The 20,969-nt window shown below is 42.7% G+C and overlaps 1 protein-coding gene across 4 annotated transcripts in view; it reads right to left on the minus strand.

Moving 5' to 3' along the window:
* The window catches only part of BCAP29 (B cell receptor associated protein 29), a 50,458-nt gene that overhangs the window by 23,858 nt on the left and 5,631 nt on the right, over nucleotides 1-20,969 (minus strand). For all 4 annotated transcript variants that reach the window (XM_067564457.1, XM_067564458.1, XM_067564454.1 and 1 more), the window contains exons 3-5: nucleotides 14,676-14,776; nucleotides 12,336-12,486; nucleotides 7,912-8,047 (exon numbers count right to left, since the gene is read on the minus strand). In XM_067564457.1, coding sequence (XP_067420558.1) covers nucleotides 7,912-8,047; nucleotides 12,336-12,486; nucleotides 14,676-14,776 — 388 coding nt within the window. The remainder of the gene's footprint in view (nucleotides 1-7,911; nucleotides 8,048-12,335; nucleotides 12,487-14,675; nucleotides 14,777-20,969) is intronic.

A 20,969-nucleotide genomic window follows, 5' to 3' on the forward strand; every position in this document is an offset into this window, starting at 1 on the left:
GAAAGTTGACTTCTTCTGGTTTAACAGGAGACCTAGTTTCGAGAAAGTAGACTGAACGATACTCTCATGCCTTTCCACCAGCTCCCTGGAATGGCCCTTGGTCAGCCAATCATCCAGATATGGGTAAAGCTGCACTCCTGCTTTCCTGAGGGAAGCCGCCACCACCACCACCACTGCCAACAGGCTAAAGGGTAGCACTGTAAATTGATAATAGTTATGACCTACTATGAACCGGAGGAACTTCCTGTCGTCCCGGAATACCACTGTGAAAATATGCATCCTTTAAGTTGACTGGATCTAGGGAAGGGATGATTGAGGACAGGGAGACCATGTGGAACTTCTGTCTCTTCATGAATCTGTTGAGGTTTTGCAGGTCTAGTATGGATCTGAGATCTCTGTTGGACTTTGGGATCACGAAGTAACATGAATAGAACCCTGTGCCTCTTAGGTCTGTTGGAACTTCTTCCCCTGCTCCCACCCTTAAAAGGGACTGTACCTCTTGGGTTAGAAAACTCTTGTGAGAAAAGTCCCTGAAGAGGGATGGGGAGGGGAGGTGGAAAGGAGGGGAAGAAATAAATTGAAGGATGTATCCCACATCTACCGCGTGGAGCACCAAGCAGTCTGATGTAATGTTGACCCATGCCCGGTAAAAATGGGATAAACAATCTCCAAATCTTGGGATAAGATCCAGGACTCAGACTGCTGAGTTGTCCTTGATCACACCTTCAAAAGTTCTGTGTAGGCCAGATGCAGCCGTGGGAATAGACGAGGAATGGTACAGGTGCCTTCTACTGAGGCCCTGTTGCACCGCCTTCCAAAGTCCTGCCTTTGTTGTGGGAGGTGTCCCAGAGGCTGGGGCTTGATGTGTTTCTGGGATGGGGCCGGTGTGTGGAGGTCCAGAAATTTTAAGGTAGCCCAATAGTCAGGCTGTGCAGTCATGTGTCTGTTTAGTTGGAGAAGCGGGAGCCCCCTTCAAACAGTGGGTCCTGTTAGTGTCATACGTACCTCATAGGATAGACCTGACGATTGAAACCAGGAGCTGCACCTCATCACCAACACTGTGGCCATGGCGCGTTCTGCCAGGTCCAAGGAGGCCTGGAAGGATGCATTGGATATTGCCTTGCCCTCCTCCACTAACGTCATGAATTCCACCCTAGACTCTGACGGAAGGAGTTCCTTAAACTTTGATATAACTGTTCATGAGTTGAAGTCATAGCAGCTTAAGAGAGGCCTGGTGGTTTGATATTCTTAACTGGAGGCCCCTCCATGGAGTATACTTTCTTCCCTAGCAGGTCCAATTCCCTGGTCTCCTTAGCTTTCGGAGATAGGCCCAGTTGCCTTGTCACTCCCACTCGTTGGCTGTGGCCACCACCAGGGATCCCGGGGGAGGGTGCATATACAAATACTTGTACCCCTTGGAAGGCACAAAGTTCTTCTTCTAAACCCATTTTGCTGTGGGCTGGAGTGATGTGGGGGTTTGCCATAGTGTCTTTATTGGCTTTGAGATGGCCTCATTGAGGGGTAAGACCACCCTCGTTGATCTGGGTAGTGTCAGCATGTCCATCAATGTCAGGGCAGAGTCCTCGATTTCCTCCACCTTCAGGCCAAGGTTTCGGGCTATCCTCTTTAAGAGTTCCTGGTGGGCCTTATAATCATCCTGTATGGGGGCTATGGACATACCAGTCACTGCCTCATCTGGGGAGGAGTATGAGGTGGCCAGGACCGCCCTGGGGTCCTGGGACTCCTCTAACGCTTGTGGGTCTCCAGCAGGAGTCTGACAGACCTCCATCTCCTCCGCTCCTGGTACTGAGCTCCTCTCCAACGGGAGAGGGGATACTCTCGCTTCAGAGGGGGCCGAGTACGATCAACCCATGTGAGAGCTTTGGAAGACCTGGGACATCCATGGAGCCCACATCAGCAACTTGGCCGGCACCTGCCACTAGGCTGGGGTCCATGCTAGTAGGACAAGCCCCTGATATGTTGCCTCATATCTCTGGCCTGACTGGTATTCACTCCACCGTGAATCCCTCTGGGATACTATGACAGATGAGTCACTTCTGGGTGACCATGGCGGTGCCATGCCCCTTGGTGCTGTGTACTGGTGTTGCAACGGTGAGCGGCACTGGGACCTGGAGCAGCAATGGGACCATGATTGGTGTCGTGCTGGTGATTGCTGTCCAGGCTCACGAGTCAGGACAAAATGGGGGACAGTGCTTCGCTATCATTGCCAGCTACCTCAGGGCAGGGGTCGGTCTCTGAGAGACAACAGCAGAGCTGCCCCTTGCGGGCCCCGGCTCAAAGGAGATGGAGGTGCCGGGAGGGTCAAGAAACTCCTTGCTGCCTTATATGCCTCTGGCGTTGATATTGCTGCCAGGATCAAATCTCCTTCCTGGCTCACCCTCAGTGGGGAGCCCATGTTTGCCGAACTCGACGATTCCCCCCGTGGGGCCAGAGTCAACAGTACCAGCTGGCTGACCGTTGTCTGAGAGGGGCCCGTTATTGGCCTTGCCCTCTCTATGTCCTTCCTCGTTGGGGAGTGTCCGTGGTCAGATTTCTTCAACCTCTTCTTTGGCATCGGTGATGTAGAATGGTGCCATGCTGGCAGTGCCGATGATCTGGCTGCTGAGGGTGATGTTCTGATATCGGGTGAAGAGTGGCCTCCATTAGAAGGAACTTTAATCTACTGTCTCTGTCCTTTTTGCTCCTGGGCCCGAAGCTCTTGCAAATCTGGCCCTTTGCAGGGACGTGCTCCTCTCTCAGGCACTTTATGCAGCTGTCCTGTTGGATGCTTAACGATATCTACTTTGGGCAGGTCACACAATGCTTGAAGCCCTGGGAACAAGGCATACCGCGGTGCCCCGGATGGGTCAGCCCTGCAGGGCGAGGAATTTAAGTGCTTAAAATAATCTAAATACATGCTACTTAGTTATTAAGGTGTAAATAGTTAAACTATTTACAAATAATTACAGGCACAACCACTGGTTGATGCTACTTGCAGAGCAAGAGGAGTCTAAGTGACTGTCACCAAAGGAAAGAAGGAACTGACAGGGTGACCAGGCGTGTACCACTAGGGAAAAAGTTTCTGGTGATGCTGCACGTGGCACGCACACCCCTACACGGGAATGGACATGAGCAAGCACTTGAAGAACTTTGTCTTTCCTGGGCTGTGAAGTGCATCCATATGCACAGTCTGAGCAACACATACACATGCTTCAAGGGCAGGACAAAAGCATAGGCAATTATAGGCCCATGCCTAGGGACTCAATTCCTGAAAGCATACGGCTATACCAGAATTCAACTTTCATTAAAAAGAGTTTTTTTAGCCCTCATCATTGCTGCTGTAAATTTAACCAACACAGACCCAAGGCAAATACCAGCTCTGACTGTGGAACTGCCCTTTTTATCCCACTGGCGTGTTAACTCCAAAACCCACCCCACCCTCTGCAAATCACCTCACCAGAGGATTGTATGTGTGGCAGGAGGGGAATACAGTAGCAGGCCTGGCCCACTGAAGCAAATACAACCTGGCTGCTAATTAAGTATCGGGGCCACCCTGGCTTTGCTGGGACAAGAGAGTGATCCTGAATGCAACAACTCTCCAGAAAGGGAGGAGGGACCCTGATGCCATTCCTGGCTGAAGGGTTAAGAGGGGACTTGATGCTGATGCTCCCACCTCTCAGAGGAGTGGTCCTTATTCCACTACCACTCCAAGTGGGAGGTGGGGCTATTCTACAGGGGCAGAACCACAGGGAACCCCGTCATTGTGGTTTAAATGGCCTTAAATCAGTCCACTACACTTTGCATCCTGAGCGGGATGGAGCTCTGCCTGGCACCTGCAACTCACCAGCTTGACAACTGGCTGCCATGGTTCTTCCCTCAGGACGCACACCTTCAGAGATATGCAAGGAAGGTCCTAATGAGCCAGGAGAGCTGTTCTGCTTTCTAGCTCTCTAGTATGCACAGAGGGGAGAATGTGCTGCTTATGTAACACAGTCCCTTTTGTAGTGAAAGCAGAACTGAAAGGGGAAGTTGAAGATGCAGCCACAACCCAGCAGGGCAGAGAATACAAGATGTCAGGCATCTGGCAACAGCAAAATGGCATATTCCCTAGCCAAAACAGGGGATTCTATGGCAAAATGCCAAATTCCATGAACATGGAATCATGGACTGCACAAGGACTTGCCTACAATGCACACCACTGACCTTACTTCATTACAAGACTAAGACAAGATTATGGTTTCTGGCTCTTCTTATGCTGGAGGTAAGCTTGAACACATCTCTAGATAAAACACATTATCAAAATAAAGTTATTGAACAGAATCTCAGTTGTGAAACAAAACGGCCAAAATTTGTATTTTTAACTTCTGACTTCTTGCTTAAACTTTTCCTACAAAGATCAAACTATTACCAGGCAAAATCCCTTATGTAACACAACACTGATGAAATAAATTAATTTTCCTTCCTTAACAATACTGTAGATTGAACCAGCCAAAAGATTACTTCAAATGGCAAAATTTTAAACCACCTGTTCCTATTTTCTTAAAATAATATATTTTTTTTTAAAGTCCAAATTGTAAGTGCTTAAACTAATTAGCCAGTCCCCAGGTAACAGCCATAATGAAAATAGTTAGCATTCCAATAGCTAACATATTACTAAATGTTCGTGTAGGTGATTATATGACATGGTGGATTAAAAAAAAAATTAAGTAAAAATCAGCTTTTGTCTAAATTGGATTTTTATTTAAATTAAAAACAGGTCTCTTTTTTAAGAAATATACCTATTTAAAAATAAATGTGAAATTAACAACTATGTTAAGGCCTAAACTTATTAAAATGAATTTAAATAATTTAGATTAAATACTAAAAATAACATTAAGCAATATATATTTGCTTCCAAGCTTTAAAGAAAGGCAAATCATTGAACGGGTGGAAGTCTCTGGCTAAGCAACTTGGAACCAGAGTTTGCTGAAGTGCTAAGCCAGCTTTTCATAGCAGTGGCATCTTCTGCAAGTGCAGAGAGACCATTTTCCTTATTTCAGTTTATTCAACTAGTTCAGTTCACTTGAGTATCATTCAGAGTTAAGAAACCAACTGGGAGCTGAAAAAGCAGGAAGCTTCTTTTCCTTTTCCAATCGGTGACTGAAAACTAAGTATGAGAGAATGAGATTTACAAGTTCTAAAACCCTGAAAGACATGGTGACCAGCAATAGTCAGTTCAATTTACTAACTACAATAATATTTCTTTTGTTTAATAAATTAGTTTGAAATGCAAACCATGTTTTGATACACTATTTATTATGTATCCAGAATTTTTAAGGTAGATTTAATAAAATAATCAAACACTGTTTTCTGCATTTTTAATCAATTTTGAACTTCCATCCAAATAGAGCTTGGCACAAATCACAAGTAAAAATTAATCTAGTAAATAATAAATGCATAAATCACCATTTTCTAACATAATAAAATGTAAAAATTAAGAATCTGAATATAAGTTAAGCTATATAATTGCTTAAATAAATGTGTATAAATGTAGCGTACCTTCCTTGTTAGCAAAAAACCCATCAAATTTAGCGTAAAGGCTATCTTTAGTTGCACATCAATATGTTTTAATGGTTACCAGTCAATGAGCATAAATCTTTCGTTAGGAAAATAACTAGAGAGAGTACAATGCAAAACACAATTAAAATTGATTATTTAAATCATGATTTAATTAATTAATACTTTTGATTTTAAATCAATTTATGCTATTTATTATACGAGCTTCAATCAAGCAAAGTGTTAAGCAACCTTGGAAGTCAACTGAAGTGAGGGGCACCGAGCAAAGCCAGGAGCTGTTCAGCACCTTGCAAGTTTGAACCTCCGGTAAGCATCAGCGGGGGACTTTCCAAGTTATTCTAAGGCACAGTCCATGTGTCCAACATTGGGTGAAAACTCAGCCCCTTCCCAAGGTACGACTTTATTAACAAGTGAACAATAAGACAATATAAAGTCAGCCAAACCTGCTCCCAGCTAAGGGCTGTTCAGCTCTACCCAACTGAGTCTGCTTCAGACCCAAGATCCTTTTGTTAGGTCAACCCCTTTCTGAAACCTACTCTCCCCCCTATTCTGTTCTATTCTATCCTATCCTATCCTATCCTTTGGGATGGCTCTCCATATTTGATATTGTTGAGAAGTGTGGGTACTGGCAGATAGCATGGACTTCTAACAAGCACATCAAGTAAGCGAACAACAGCTTTCAAGAAGAGTGCTATATAAAGGTGTATTACCAAAATCTTGTCCAGAAAGACAAGCACATTAGAGAGAACATCACATCAGCTGCTACTAAAGTACAACCACCTTTGGGGCGATATATTCATTTGGTATAACACTACAATGCACAGTAGTTAAAAAAAGACAGTAAAAAACCCACACCAATTTAGCCAAATTCAATTGCAGGAGAAATTTAAGTAGACAGAATATAACTGCATAGTTTGGAATTTGACCAGATTAAGAGTAGAAGTTTTGCTATCAGTAAAGGTCCAAATACTCTTTTCATAAACACAAGTAGTCCGGACCTCAGGTCTCTATTTTCGTGAAACATGGCACCTTCACCAACAGAACAGTCCTGCTACCACTAGCTCAATATGGACAGAGGAAATAATGCCATCCACTGAATCACCTACACCACTTCTATAACCTTTAAGTGTTCCTTAGAGGTCTTCCATTCATTCCAATTCAGCTGAACCTGTGATATCCAACAGCATCACAGTAATTATTCAGATTTTTTTTTTATTAAAATTATAGGGGATGAAGCTCATAGTTCCTGCATATTCCCTCTTGCAAGTTGTTCTAAAGCAATGGCATGCAAACTTTTCCAGTCATGCCCCTCCTCACCATTAATGGAATCTATCTGCGCCCTCCCTCCATTACTGCACAGACAAGGATTCCTCAGCTGCAGAGCTTGGGCTGAAGGCAGAGCTGGAGGTGGAACTGGGGATGGAGGAGGACCTGGAGCTAGAGGCGGAGCTGGTCTGGGGGCAGAGAGGGAATAAGGGCAGAACTGGTCTGGGGGCAAAGCAGGGGGTGGAGTGGGGTTGGGAGCGGAGCTGTGCCTGGAGGCAGAGCGAGGTTGGGGCTGAATGGACTTGGGGGGAGTGGAGTTGGAAGTGTAGCACTCCCTCCCTGCCCCCTGTGGGGGCTGGCCTGGGTCCCACCATGAACCCCCCTGAATGTTCCTGCATGACCCACTACTGGGGTGCACCCTACAGTTTGGGGACTACTGTTCTAGAAGCATGAAGAGTTGGTCATGGTGGCAGGGTCAATCAACCAGCTGGCATATTGAATGGAAATCCTGAAACCTATGCAGCCCACCCCTCTCCTGCTGGTATCTGCCAGTCCAGCCCCAGCTCAAAGTTCGAAGAGCTGATACTGTAAGGGAACCTAAAGAACTTTCCCTGCCCAGACATTTCTCTAACAGCCAGGGGAGGTGTACTCATGCTCTGAGCCCCTATACCACCTTTGGAGACAAAGGAGAGAACATTTTACCCAAAGATAGCATCACTGATTGAGATGGAAAGTTTCTGAGACACAGAACCCTCCTGTCATTGGGCCATACAAATGGGTAGGTAGTGGGATGAACTATGTAGAAGAATGATTTTCATGTTAGGTCACTCCACCCAAAAAGCAGTTCCACAACTGAGAGAAGCCCGAACGGGCTGTTTAACTGCAGTGTAGATGTTATGGCTCGGCTGGAGACCAGGCTCTAGGCCTGCAATCCCTCAGCCTGAGCCCCACAAGCCTGAGTCAGCTGGCACAGGCCAGCTGTGGGTGTCTAACTGCAGTGTAGATGTACCCAGTGGGTCTTACAGCCCATGCAGTTTTTGCTGTAATAATTTCCTTTTTAAAAGATAATTAAAAAGATAATAAAAATACCTGTTTTAACTTTTCATTCTCCTCCATGTATTTGCCGGCAGCTTCATTAGTATTGGTTACTTGAATTCCCAGAGCTACCTGAATTCCCATCTCTTTTGCCAACTGAGTAATAAGGGTGATAGTACGTCTCAGTACACTGAAGAAAAAATACAGTCAGAGTTTAAGCATAGTTACTTTTTCTAACAGAATTCTTTGCTTTCTGTTAAAATTTATTTTAGATGGAAAGGGGAACAAAAATGCTTCTATAAGTAAATTTAAGAGACTGTTTAGGATCTTAAATTAATAGGGACACATGCATAAGCTTAACCTTGACAAATAGTTAAAGTTAAAAAGTGAAAAGCCTTTCAGGACCTGAATTCCAGTTCTGAAGTCCAATTTATCCATTGCAAAGGATAACATTAAATATATTTAAAAACTGGGGCAGGGACCTTCATTGCTTACAAGGTTGAAGGTGCTTGTGATGTTATTTAATGTTATAGGACAGGGGATCCCAAACTGTGGTACACAGGCCACCTCCCAATGGCACGCATCTATAAACAGACAGTCTGTTTAAAAAAAATCGGTGACGATACTACAGGTAGTGTCATTTTATGTTGGTACACAACGTGGTGGAGTTTGGGAACTGCTGTTATACGAGAAACACAGAACCCTGAACTCAAGACTCAGATGCTAAGATAAGGCATGGGTAAAAGCACTTTTCAATTTAATTTTAAAATGTATGTGTTAAATTTTGCATGTTACTTTCAATGTATTCTACTGATGATTTTAAATCAAAAACATTTATTTTGTATTAACATGAATAATAAAATACAAAAACACAAGTACACAAAAATGTGACATGAAGTCCGAGATTTTTTAATTTTATTGTGATGATTACACCCAGGATATCCAAATATGATAGCTCCCTATAATTCTGACCAGGAACACATACCAATTTCATCTCCCTACCAATGCCTCACGAGAACACTTGAGTCCAAGTGGTGTAATTCAGGTTCTCAAAGATACTCTTTATTCTGAACACATGCAAACTTCTACTTCATTTTGATGCATCTTTCCTTCATAACATTACCAGAGTCTTTCACCAATACGTTTCTGATTCAGTTAAAGAACAAGCTAGCAGTGAGTGAAAATTATTTTTGTAAGATGGCTGTGTGGCTGCCCTTAAAAACAAATTCGCAAATCCAAGTGGTTGCCTCATCTTGGTTCTGGGGACAAGTGATAACAGACTTGTTAATCTTTCAGGCATGCAGCAGAATTCACCTTTTCCCACTCCCTCAATACTTTTAGAGATGGATAGGTTTAGTTGAATGGACCTGTTGTACCAGGGACTCACTTTTGTACTATATAGCATGTTCATACTCTGGTGGCAGAGATAAATTGTATTCTGCCATGTTAACTATGTATATAAAATGAGATAATGGATCCAGACCATGAAACAGGCACCTATAGAGCTTTATCAGTTGAAATAAATTAATGAAAAAGATCACCACCACTATGGTCAGAAGTTGGGCCCCTTATTGACAATCATAGCACAGAGGCCAAGGACTGAATCATGGATAATTAACCACCCTTTCATCCTTAGATGTAGTTCCTCCAGGGCAAGATAGCAGCACACTGACAGGGCAATGAGAGCTGTACTATTGTGATTTGTGCTATGTCTATTCTGCAGGTTAAAATAAGAGTTTTCAATTAAAAGAAAATATTTCAGTCTGTAGGGCTATCAATCTAGCAACTGCTGTAGCAGCTTTCGCAACTCCATGAGGGGGAGGAGAGGGACTTCCATCCCCATGATCTCTCTGAGGTACTGGTATTTTTTATCAGGATCTCCTCAGGATCTGGAAGCTCTGCAAAGAGGTACATTGTGGCCACTGGGAGATGTGGGAAGGCAGGCTCTTCCTCATGCCCCTGCTGCACAACTTTTACCTTCATGCATTAGTGAATATGGCTCCCTTGGTGTGCTGGAGCAGTGGTTCCCAACCTTTCTGAGTGAAAGCCCACTACACTAGTTAACACTAGGTAAAACTAATCCCGCCCTCTCCCTGGCCATAAATAAATAATAATAATAATAATAAATTACTCTTACCTGAGTAAGAAGCTAAGCCTTTCCTGAAGCAGCTGCCACCAAATGCCTTGCGTGGCCCTCCCCACCCCCTTCACGTTCCTCATGAGCTGAGGGTAATGGAGTGGGCCCTGGTGGATTGGCAGGGGCTGCACCAGGCCCCCACTGGCATGGGGCTATTCGTCTCCAGCCGGGCACGTGGCGGTGCGGGACTGGGGGAGGCTGCTCCTCCACTCCGGCAACATGGAGCTCAGGGGAGGGGGGAAGGGGGGCGTGTCCCTGCCTGGCATGCAGCTCTGAAGGGCTGCTCCTCCACTCTGGCCAATGTGCAGCTCAAGGCTGCTGCACCGAGCCTGTCTGGAGCTAGGAGGGCTAACTGACCTCAACATTACTGAAGCCTCCTGGACCCCCTGTAATCTTTGGTGCCCCCCTAAGGGAGTCCTGCCCCCCAGGTTGGGAACCGTTGTGCTGGAGGATGGTCCTGACTAGCGTCATCAGAATTTGACACTTCCTGAACTGGGAAGTGGACCCAGTGGTACTTGCCCAATGCATGGGGCTGCCCACCCGTTGCGCCCCCAGATGCTCCAGGTGAAGGCTGCTCTGCCCCCTGCCTCTCTTGCTTATCTCAAATAAGTGCTATGACAAGGTTCTCCATGCCCATTGCAATCCCAGGGCTGTTCAGATCTCAAAAACTGGGCCTCTTCCCCACCTCCATACCCCACTTGAGCAGGCTGAACAATACCCAGGCAATTCGCCTCCGAACAGCGTTTTGAGAACAGCTCATGCTCCACATCATCAACTTCCTCACTATCATGTCTCACCCTGATACAAAGTGGTGGGACCTTTTGCCACTCGTGGAATGGGAGGTTCCCAGTGCACCATCTTCTATTCCACCTTGGTTCCATGGCCCACTGAGGACATAATCTGGTGGCTCCTCATGGAGCTGTGAGCACAGGTATGCTTGTTGGCAGACTTCACAGAAACCATTATTTGTTCCTGATGAGAGGGAGACTCTGGAACATGACTGCTTCCACAGCACCAGTTTGCAGCCTCTCTTCTGGCTCCTCCAGAACTTCAGCAGGAGGTTCTGGCTGCACCTTCCCCCACGTCTTTTCCCTTATAAACTCCCTGTCCATGCCCCAGTGAAGTCACAGGACCTTTTAGTCAGCCTCCTACTAGCACTGGCCAAGAGCCATGCATTAGTCCAGGAAGAAGCAGTTTGACAAGGAGGTTCTCTGTAACTGTGGTGCCTGCTTTTGGTAGCTACTTGTCTCAGGTATCCAAACAGAGCTCCTCTGGGTGGCATCTGCCAACTCCTTTGACTGCTTCATGGAGTAGTGGGTACTGACAATAGTTCACTGCTCAATGTCCCCATCTGTTGCCCTTGTTTTAAACCTAGGACCTGTACTCCTGTTCTTTCATTATTTGTCCCATGGAATTAGTTGATCTTTGGTCCTGTGACCACCTCCTTTGATTGAGTGGGTGGGTCTTCAATTCTAGGTGGGATCTACCCACCTTTCCTTAACATTAAATAGGCTAGTAACCACTGTTAACACAAACATTCATTTACAGACATTTCCACTGATCTGCGTTATTTACTGCATAACCCTTTAAATCTTCTGAAAAGCATACCAGCTCTTATAATGGTCAGCCAGCTCTCAGAAAGTGCTTAATAGCAAAGCATATGCAATCTGCCTTGGAAGCTGGGAATATTACTCCTAAGGTTTCAAGTTCCTGCTGAGCTTCAGTGATTCAGGGTTAGACTTGAGCCTAGGTACTCAATACCAACATGCTGGCTACTAGGATTATTTTAATGGTGCCTTAAATTATTTACTGCAAATCTCCCATTTCAAAATAAAAATACTCATAACTGATTAATTCCAAGAAGGAAATCAGAGTTATAGGAGTCAGAGATGGAAAGGAAGTAGTTTGTCTAATCCCATTTTAGTGCAAGTCCAAGTCTGCTCCCTAAAAAACATTTTCTATTATTCTATCTAGTATAGTTTTAAAGTCATAAGATTGGGCTCCCTCAACTTCCCCATAGAAATATCTGCTGCCAAATATATTTCAGCGAGGCGGTTTTCTCTTAATAATCACACTCCATTTTCCTTTTCTAGTTATATCCCTGTATATTACATTCAGTAATTATTTTTCACCTTTAGCGTTTACACTCTTCAAATATTATCTGAATATATTAATTTCCCCCGTTCCATTGTCTCATAGCCAAGCTATCCATATTTAGCTCTTTTAACCTCTTATAAATCTGTCCATCCAGCTGATTGACCATCTTGTTACTCTGCCTTGTACAGTATTTATTATAAGAGATATACTGTCCACAAATTGGAATAGCAAATTTTACACTTACAGCCAAAGAAATAGGGAAAATCCTGAGATGTAAAGGTTTCTTTGTGACCTAAAAAGTTTCATCTGAATATGATCAAAGGCATTGGTGTTGATATTTGCAACCTTTTCAGTCATGTGTGCCGCTGAGTATTTCTTCACTTCTCTAATAGCATCTGAAAACAAAAACAAATTTTGTTGTCATATTAATTTGTGTGTGTGGCTGCATGGATTAGTATATTGTATACTATACTCTAGAGTCTATAGTCTAGAGCAGTCTTCTCGGTCCATAGAGCAGGCATAGCCTTTAAATATGCCTGCCCCTGACCTGGAGGGACCACTCTGGAGTGATTAGCTATTTCAGTCACCATGTCATTTCACTGTCCTCTGTCTAGATACAGCAGTGCCAGATGTGATAGTGTTTTTGACATATGCACCTGCCCACTACCAGAGATCCACCAAATGGCAATGACTTCTGACACTACCAATCTGGACCAGATTCCAGTTGTTGAGCTAGCAGTAAGACGATCAAAAATAGATCTCCCTTCTCATTCCCTGAGGATTTTTCTTGCTTAAGTACGTGTTGTATATATGGCCTAAGTTAAGATTTGAGCAGACAGACACAATATTTATATTTCCTTTACACTGTAATTAGGAAAAGAGTATTTACTGGAACCCAGTCAGATATAATGAAGTTTATTCACATTCACTAAAAGTATAAAAAAATCCTTTCACATGAGTTGTAGGTGGCAATTCAGCAAGTCACGTTCTTCCCTGCAATCCATTATTGTACCAATTTCCGCATCATCATGTTATGTGATGAGGTGCTGCTGATTTGCCATCTTTTGGAAAGAAAACTTGGGATCCTCATAAAACCCACTTTTTGAAAGAGTAAAGTATTAATCCCAGTTTCCCAAACAGATTCCAATCCTCAAATTCTGGTTTCCTAAAATACCACTTCAAGATAAAGATACTTTAGAGTTTAGGACAGGAAGTGAAAGGTATCAATAGTGTGTGCTATTAAGCTGCTATTGCATTCTACCAGTGTCGGAAGTCATCCTTAGAGCAAAGCATTTGCATGGCACTACATACAAGCTTCCATTATAATAATAATCTCTTTTTAGATGCACATAACTTGTAAGAAGTTCTGGAGTTAAACTTTGTACTGAATCTACTAAAACTGAAAAAATCAAGCAAATTTTCATTCTTTTATGCCATGGGAATGTTCAGACCTTGCCGTAAGACAGCTGAATTATGGTTTGATAGAGATACCTCCCCCATACTTAGTTTCAGCCTAAAACTGCTTTTCCTTAAATTAAAAAAAAAAAGTTTGAAAATCCATTCACAATCTTTCCAGTTAGAACTCAGGAAAGAAAATAAAAATCCACCACTTTTCTGTTTTAGGCTATTTGTAGTGACATTCACCACAATATATAATTAGGGTTCCTGGAGATCTTCTAGAATAGGCACTTAAATATTATTTATATTGCAGGTCTCTGTACTTGCATTACTAGAACTTAGTTTATTAAAAAGAACATTTTTCCAGTCTAGTTTACTTTTTGATATTCATGCAGTTTATTTCTTGTATTTCATTTGGCATAGACAGTGAATCTAATAATTTTCACTTTGTTTAATATAATTTAGAATTACATAGCATTTTTCACCTCAAAGCATTTTACTAACTTATCTCCTCTCCTTCTGCTCATTGCAAAAGGATCCCTTACATCACCAAAATACAGCAGATGTTTATCAGCACCCAGAAACCCTGCAAAGTAATTTGGGACAGAAGTGAAATGAATTTAGCCAGGCAGAATGTAGTTACCCAAGCTCAAATTCCACTAGATTTTGGTGCTATTCTTAGGTTCCAATATGATTTTCCCTCTCAAAACCAGCTGTGGCTAGCAGCTCAGTTTTATACCTTGTCTGAGAAAAAGCACCTCCAGCAAAACACTGCCTTTTCTGGTTTGTTCTGGGACACTACTTCAATGTCAACTCAGAGAAAGAGTGCCACCTACTGAAACATCTTCCTACCAGCACTTAAATGTTCCTTGAAAATCTCACCTCCAATTACTTACATATCTTAACTATACTTGGCTTGTAAGACCTGATGGGATGGCAACAAGAAGCGGTCTAGGTGAAGTTCCATTTGTTCTCATGCATTAGCACAATAGTATTGTGTATGGGTTCCCTAAGTCTGCACAGAAAAGTTTAAATGCATCCCCCCTTCAAAAGTGTTTGAACTGAAATTTTTAAAACATCAAAAATGTTTCTAGTCACACTAAGTCTGTGTTTACTCTTGTAAACTCTTCCTGTTTATCTATTGCCCATGTTTTCAACACACAAGGAGGAAAGATTTACTACTTACCAAGAAACAGAACAATCAGTAGAACGATTATCGTTAGGAATGCCTTATTCCAGTAATTTGCTATTTTATTCCACAGTGGAATCATAAAGATCTTCTGCCATCTGTAATGTAAAACACGGTGTTAATCCCCAAAAACTTAAACATTAGAAGAGGATGACCACCTTGCAGAAGAGTTTGTCAATACTTTAGTCCACATAATAACCAATCAAGATCTAGTAACAATTCTTTCAACTGCAATATAATTAAATAGTTGTAAAGTAACTACAGCTTTGCGTACAACCCAATTTAACTTGTCTTAAACCAAAACAGAGAAGGGTAAGGACAAACTGTTTTTATTCATATTGAAAAAAACTGTCACAACAATACAAGCTATTTTCCAAGTATAGATCTTTTACCTATTAACTTAGCTTCACTACTTGTAGGCCTACTACTTGTATGCCTACACCCATTACATAATAGATAACTTCAGTGGAAAATGCATAATCCATAATATGCCATTTAATTTTTAGTTACTTGCAAATAGCTTTTTTCTAACTCACCTGAAAAGACTGCCTGTAAATCATAATCAAAATAAACTGACAAAAAACAGTGGCTATGACTCACTAAGCCATAGTGATTCCTTTCCAGAAGGCACATATTTTAACAATGAAAAAAGAGTTCCCCACCTCACTGGGCACCACATTCTCCCTTGAAAATGAAGAAACATATCCTACTCTTGGTTTTACATTTCCGTGGAAGGAGTTAACAGCTCTGGTCAAGAGTAAAGATCCACACTCTGGAAGCCATTCTCTGGAAAACGGAACCAAACCCCTCCGCCCCCAAAACCAGTGGTCTTGGATGGTGAACATTATTGCTTTGATTTATTTGGTCATTCAGCATTAATGGATGGATCTGTAAAAAATTCAGATTAATACAAAAAGAGTACAACAGAAGAAGCCTGGCATTCATAAATTAAATGCAAACCAGTATGAGAGAAATATGAAGACAAAGGGCCATCTTTTCTGCTGGTGTAAATTGGCATAGCTCTGCTGATTTCAATGGAGCTGTGCCAATTTACATCACTAGAGAATTCGGCCCAAATCTATTAGCTGTTTGTTATGTGAGAATTATCGAATGTTTGAGCCAGAGGACTTTCACTGGAAAATAATGATGATCCACAGATATTTTTAAAATTTGTATTTTGTTAGGTTTTGTTGGTTTTCAGTTTACTAAGGACTTGATCCAAATCCTGTTGAAAGTAAGGGGGAGTTCTTCAATGAGACTCAGCTGTTCTAACACTGAAGGATTTAAAAAAAATTGTGCAATATTATCCAAATTATATATTTATATTATATTATGAATTTGCATTATTTGCAGAAGATGCTCAGAAGTTGTGATAATTAAAAAAATACTGGTTTAGGGCAGATTTGTGGTTCTTAACAGAGAGACTACAGGTTGAATCCCTAAAGCAGTCATTCTCAAAATTTTTATATACTGGACCACTTAGAAACCCTTTCAGGAACAGCTATCTTGCCAGTAATGCCCTGTGTCAACTATAATGCTAAGTTACATAAATATTAGATAAACACAAGATAAAAATAAATTCACTTTAATGTAATGCCCTCCACCCACAGTGTATCTGCTTGTTTTTTCTCACCAGTACTAGGAATTCACTAACTTCCCTTCATTGCCTGCAGTCACAATGCCGTGATCCTCCCAGGTTATAACAGGATAAATGTAAACATTTTCTCCTCCTCATCCCCCCCAGAAGTTTTGGAAGGGATTTATTAGCAAGAAACTTTCCCTGTGCACAGGTTATTCCAGGCATCTGATTCCTCAAAAGCAGCTGGTACAGACCACTAATGGAGACAGGAACTGGACAAAATGACTACTGATCTGATTCAATATGGCAATTCCTATGTTATGGGCCACTTTGCAGTTTGGCTCCATCCTTCCAGATATTTGCATTTTGGTATTTTTAATATATTCATAAGACAGAAAGGTTTGCTTATTAACAGGATTTTAATATTTGTCCATTAACATAAATAAGCACAGGCACACAGAAGCTCTGCTTGAACACAGACAAGTGAATAATTGAAACTTTCAAGAACAATGGGATCACTTCTTGCTTCAATTGTACATGCTTTACCACTGACAGACGCCGATCACAAGACCACCTAGAAGTGCTTTGCAAAGCACAACTTGAAAGCCACTGCCCTAAGGTATTATCCTAAGTGCTACATGTAGTGTTTGACCTAGGAAGATTACTGTGACAGTTTTGTTAACAAGATAATTAAACATGTAATTTAATCACATCAAAGGATTTTATTCTTTCAAAATAATGTTTTAAGAGACCCGAATGCTGCAAATCAACCTCAGAGCTAGCACAAAATAAACAGAACCCTAGGAGAGCCCAATATATCCCATAACTATGGCACAAATGAGCCAGAGTATATCAGCAAGCATCATGTTTAACATTTGAATACTGGGACTTGAGAGCATTGTGGGTTAATGAATTAGTTCATCAACTGTGAAGACAGTTGAAATCATAGTTATGGCATAAATGAAACTGGGTTTAATGTTTTCACTGTAATTCACAGTGAATGTTTGCATACATCATGAAACCAGATATTCTTATGCAATCTGTAATGAGACCCATACAGCAGCTTTCTTCCTATATGTTATCATTATGGTTCATTCTAACTTCCAGAATAATTTTTTCAGTTATGCATAGCTTTCTTAAATTTTGGGGGGCTGAAATTCTCCATGGGTTATTATGTCTCAGACCAATTAGCAGCCTCTCTCAGGGAAGGACAAAGAGGACCAGGACTAGCAGTACAGGCAACCATTTTAATGCACGTCATCGGTTGTTAGGGCACCCTTTTGGGGTGAGGGTAGGCATCTCTCTCTCCCTTCACTGGCTGTAGACATTGCTGTAGCGTCAGTTTGGAATGTATGGTGCAACCCACAGGCTGTAAATCTTAGGAAGGCAGCTCTTCCTCCCCCTGCTTCTGGCCATAACACCTGTCCAAAACCAAATAATCTTGCAACCCACAAAACAGTTTGGGCTCACCCGACTGGTCTTCAAAAGGTAAAAGGTCTCTGTGAAGGGAGCTAGATTCCTAACCTCGAGTGTTGGGGGGGTACGATCAAGCTGAGTGTCCTGTGCTTTGATAAAAAGAAAAAGCAAAGATGGCCCTTCCTCCATAGGTCCAGGCAGCAGAAACGCTGCAGCTATTTCTCTTGTGACATTACAGCACCCAGGCCTACACCTGAAGAGTCAACTGTAAAATGAACTCCTTTGAAAAATATGGACCGAAGAGGACTGGCTCCTGGCACAACTATTTTTTCAGGGTGTTTTTCAGGGTGTTACAATCATCATTCTGGTGGACTTTCTTTGGACTACTGCCTTTTATGAGGTCCACCAGAGAGGCCGCAACGGTGGTAAAGCCAGGAACAAATCACCTGTAATAGCCAGGTAGCTCAAGAAAGCATCTTACCTGTTTCTTTGGGACATGCTGACAATGATAATCAGCAGCTAACGTCGGCTTCCTCCCTCATTATAACCTAGGTAAGTAACTTCCTGATTGCCAAATACAAGTTGGCCAGATTGGCCATGAGGTCCCCTGCTCAGCCAGCAACTGGAAAACAGCTCGTACTTGCTGTACATTATTGTCTAAGTTGTTGCTGTATATATTGACCACATATGCAGCGGCATACTGCTGATGAGGCCTGAGACCCTTGTCCATTAAATATTGCGGCTGTTTCAGGGAAGCCAAAAATCACTTTCTGGAAGTGGAAGAGCCTGACGGGTATCAAGAAAGCTGATTTTCTTGTAAATCAGTACACAAGAAGATCTGCCAATATCCTTTTGTAAGATCTACTGTACTGAAATATTTGGCAGGCACTAAATGTTTGAATAGCTCATCCACTTGTGGAATAGGGTATGCTGTTTTGATATGGGAATGTATTAGTTAATTCCATCTGGGTGCAGTGGAGAATTCACTGCAGAAGGCCTCAATGAGATTTTAACACACCATCCCCTAAAACAGCACCCTGGAACCACCACATTCACCATGGTGATATGATTATGATATGTTTTGTACAAAGTATGCCTTGTGAAGTATCATTTAAGAAGTTTTGATTTGTTGAACATTAGTATCTTGTTGAAGTGTGTACTATGATTGTATGTGAAATTATGAAGTACTGCTATGGGTGAAATATGAAAACCTGAACATGTTGAGGTTGGGAGATGCCCTCAGCTAGCCTTTCAGTAGCAACAAAGGAGCAAATATCACTGACCAGACAGGCGCTGATGGCCCATCAAGAAGAATCAACCCCTTCCAGAGGCTCCTCAGAGAGGGCACATACCCAGTGGTGGCTGTCTAACCTCCATGTCACAGCAAGGATCTTTCTAGTAGCTGGAAAAAAGTATAAAAGAGGAACAGTGACATCACTTGGCCTCTCCCCTCCCCCCCATATCAACACCTGGAAGATCATTTGGAAGACAAAGACATTGAACTGGGGAGACTGGTCCCACACTGAAAGGGAATTCAGTCTGTGTATTAAGAACTGTGAGCAGTCTGTAACATCTATTAGGATGAGAAACTGCTTGACTCAAATCCTGTGTAGTTTTCAGAATTTAGACTGAGAATTCATTTTTAATTTGTTATGTGACCAACTTAGATATCTCTGCCTGCTACTTATAATAATTTAAAAATCTATCTTTCTGTAGTTAATAAATCTGTTTTATATTTTATCTACAACAGTGTGGTTTTGGTTGAAGTGCTTGGGGAAATCTCAGCTCAGGTCAACAAGGGCTGTTGAACATCCTCTATCCTTTATTGGAGCAGCAAACTGATTAATGAGCTTGCACTGTCCAGGGGAGTCTTGAGCAGTGTAAGACTGTATATTTTTGGAGTGCAAGGCTGGGGTGATTTGCTGGTGCCTCTCTCTGTATATTTCATGACTGGCTTAGGGAGCATTCATGCACTGTAGCTGGTGTGGGTCTCCACCTGCTGATGGCTGAGTGGTCACAGGACCTATAAGGATTTTCTCCTTGGCACTGGCATAGCTTTGTAAGACACAACTCAGGCTGCACCATGGTCCCACAGTTTCAGGTTGTACCACAGAGATCCCATCACAGAAATGTAAAACCTGGGCATCAGTCTCCTACCTGAACAAAGAGCCCATCTGCACTTGTGTAGGCTTTTGGTGAATGCGCACTTAGCACCCCAGTTTGGGTTCTGGTGTGTAAGGAGCAATAGATATCCCTTCCCTGGTTTTCCAAGGCTTCCACAGGTTCATATGGCAAATACTGATTTCTTCCTGCCTGCCCAGGTAGGCAGATCTTGTAGGCCCCAGGGTCAACCTGAAAAACCACTTCAAAAGGTCCTTGCTTTCTGGCTAGCACTATAGATTCCATGCTAGGGAGCAGCAAAAGTACTCGTTCCTTAGGTTGGAAGGTCCATAGGCATGCATGCTGGTTATATGTTTGTTCTTGTGAGACACCCCTCCCACCCCCCGACAGGTTTTCACAAGCAAAAGCTCCCAGCCTCAAGGCACTCCCTGACCTAGAGAACATACCGGGCCATACCGGACATCATCAAGTCAGGCTGTTCTCAGCCCTACCATAGAACAGCTAATATTCCCCGAGGCTGCCACCCATACAACAGTTTAAAGGGAGCAAATGCAAATGAAGCTTGGGGGTCCTCTCTCATGACAAGCAAGAAGGGGGAAGTAAATGGTTCCAATGCTTGGGATCAGAAGATACAAATTGTGTTTTAGCACCACCTTAAGGGTTTTGTTGACTCTCTCAATTAATCCATCTGTTTGTGGATGGCAGACAGAGGTCTTTGGATCCTTGAACTTCAATAGGGAGCGCAACTCCTGCATTAACTGGAATATAAAATTTGTCCCTTGATTGGCCAGTATTTTTGGGGATTCCTACTCAAGAGTGAGTTCCAGGGCAACTGCTGTTGCTTTTGCCTAGGGTAGAGGGGATGGCCTCTGTGTATAGGAGTCCAGAATCACAAAAAAGTGTTTATGACCCACCACACTTTTCTCCAGGAGGCCTACAATACCCATCTTGATGGGTCTTGAGTGATTTTTGATCAGGGAGAATGAGATCAATTGGGCCTTTGGGATGCTCTTTGGGGTAGTTAATTGGTACTCTGGACAAGAGGCACAGTATTCTCTAAGCTTGGGGTGGTTGCTGGATTAGCGTAAATCACTCAATACATGGGACAAGGCCTTCTCCCAGCCTAAGTGCCAAGCACACAGAATGTCATGAGCTAGCTGCAGGAGTGCCTGGTG

This window comes from Emydura macquarii, unplaced genomic scaffold (genome assembly GCF_026122565.2).
Source record: "Emydura macquarii macquarii isolate MOO-44397 ecotype Brisbane River unplaced genomic scaffold, CSIRO-AGI_Emac_v2 contig_2636, whole genome shotgun sequence".
Lineage (NCBI taxonomy): Eukaryota > Metazoa > Chordata > Testudines > Chelidae > Emydura > Emydura macquarii.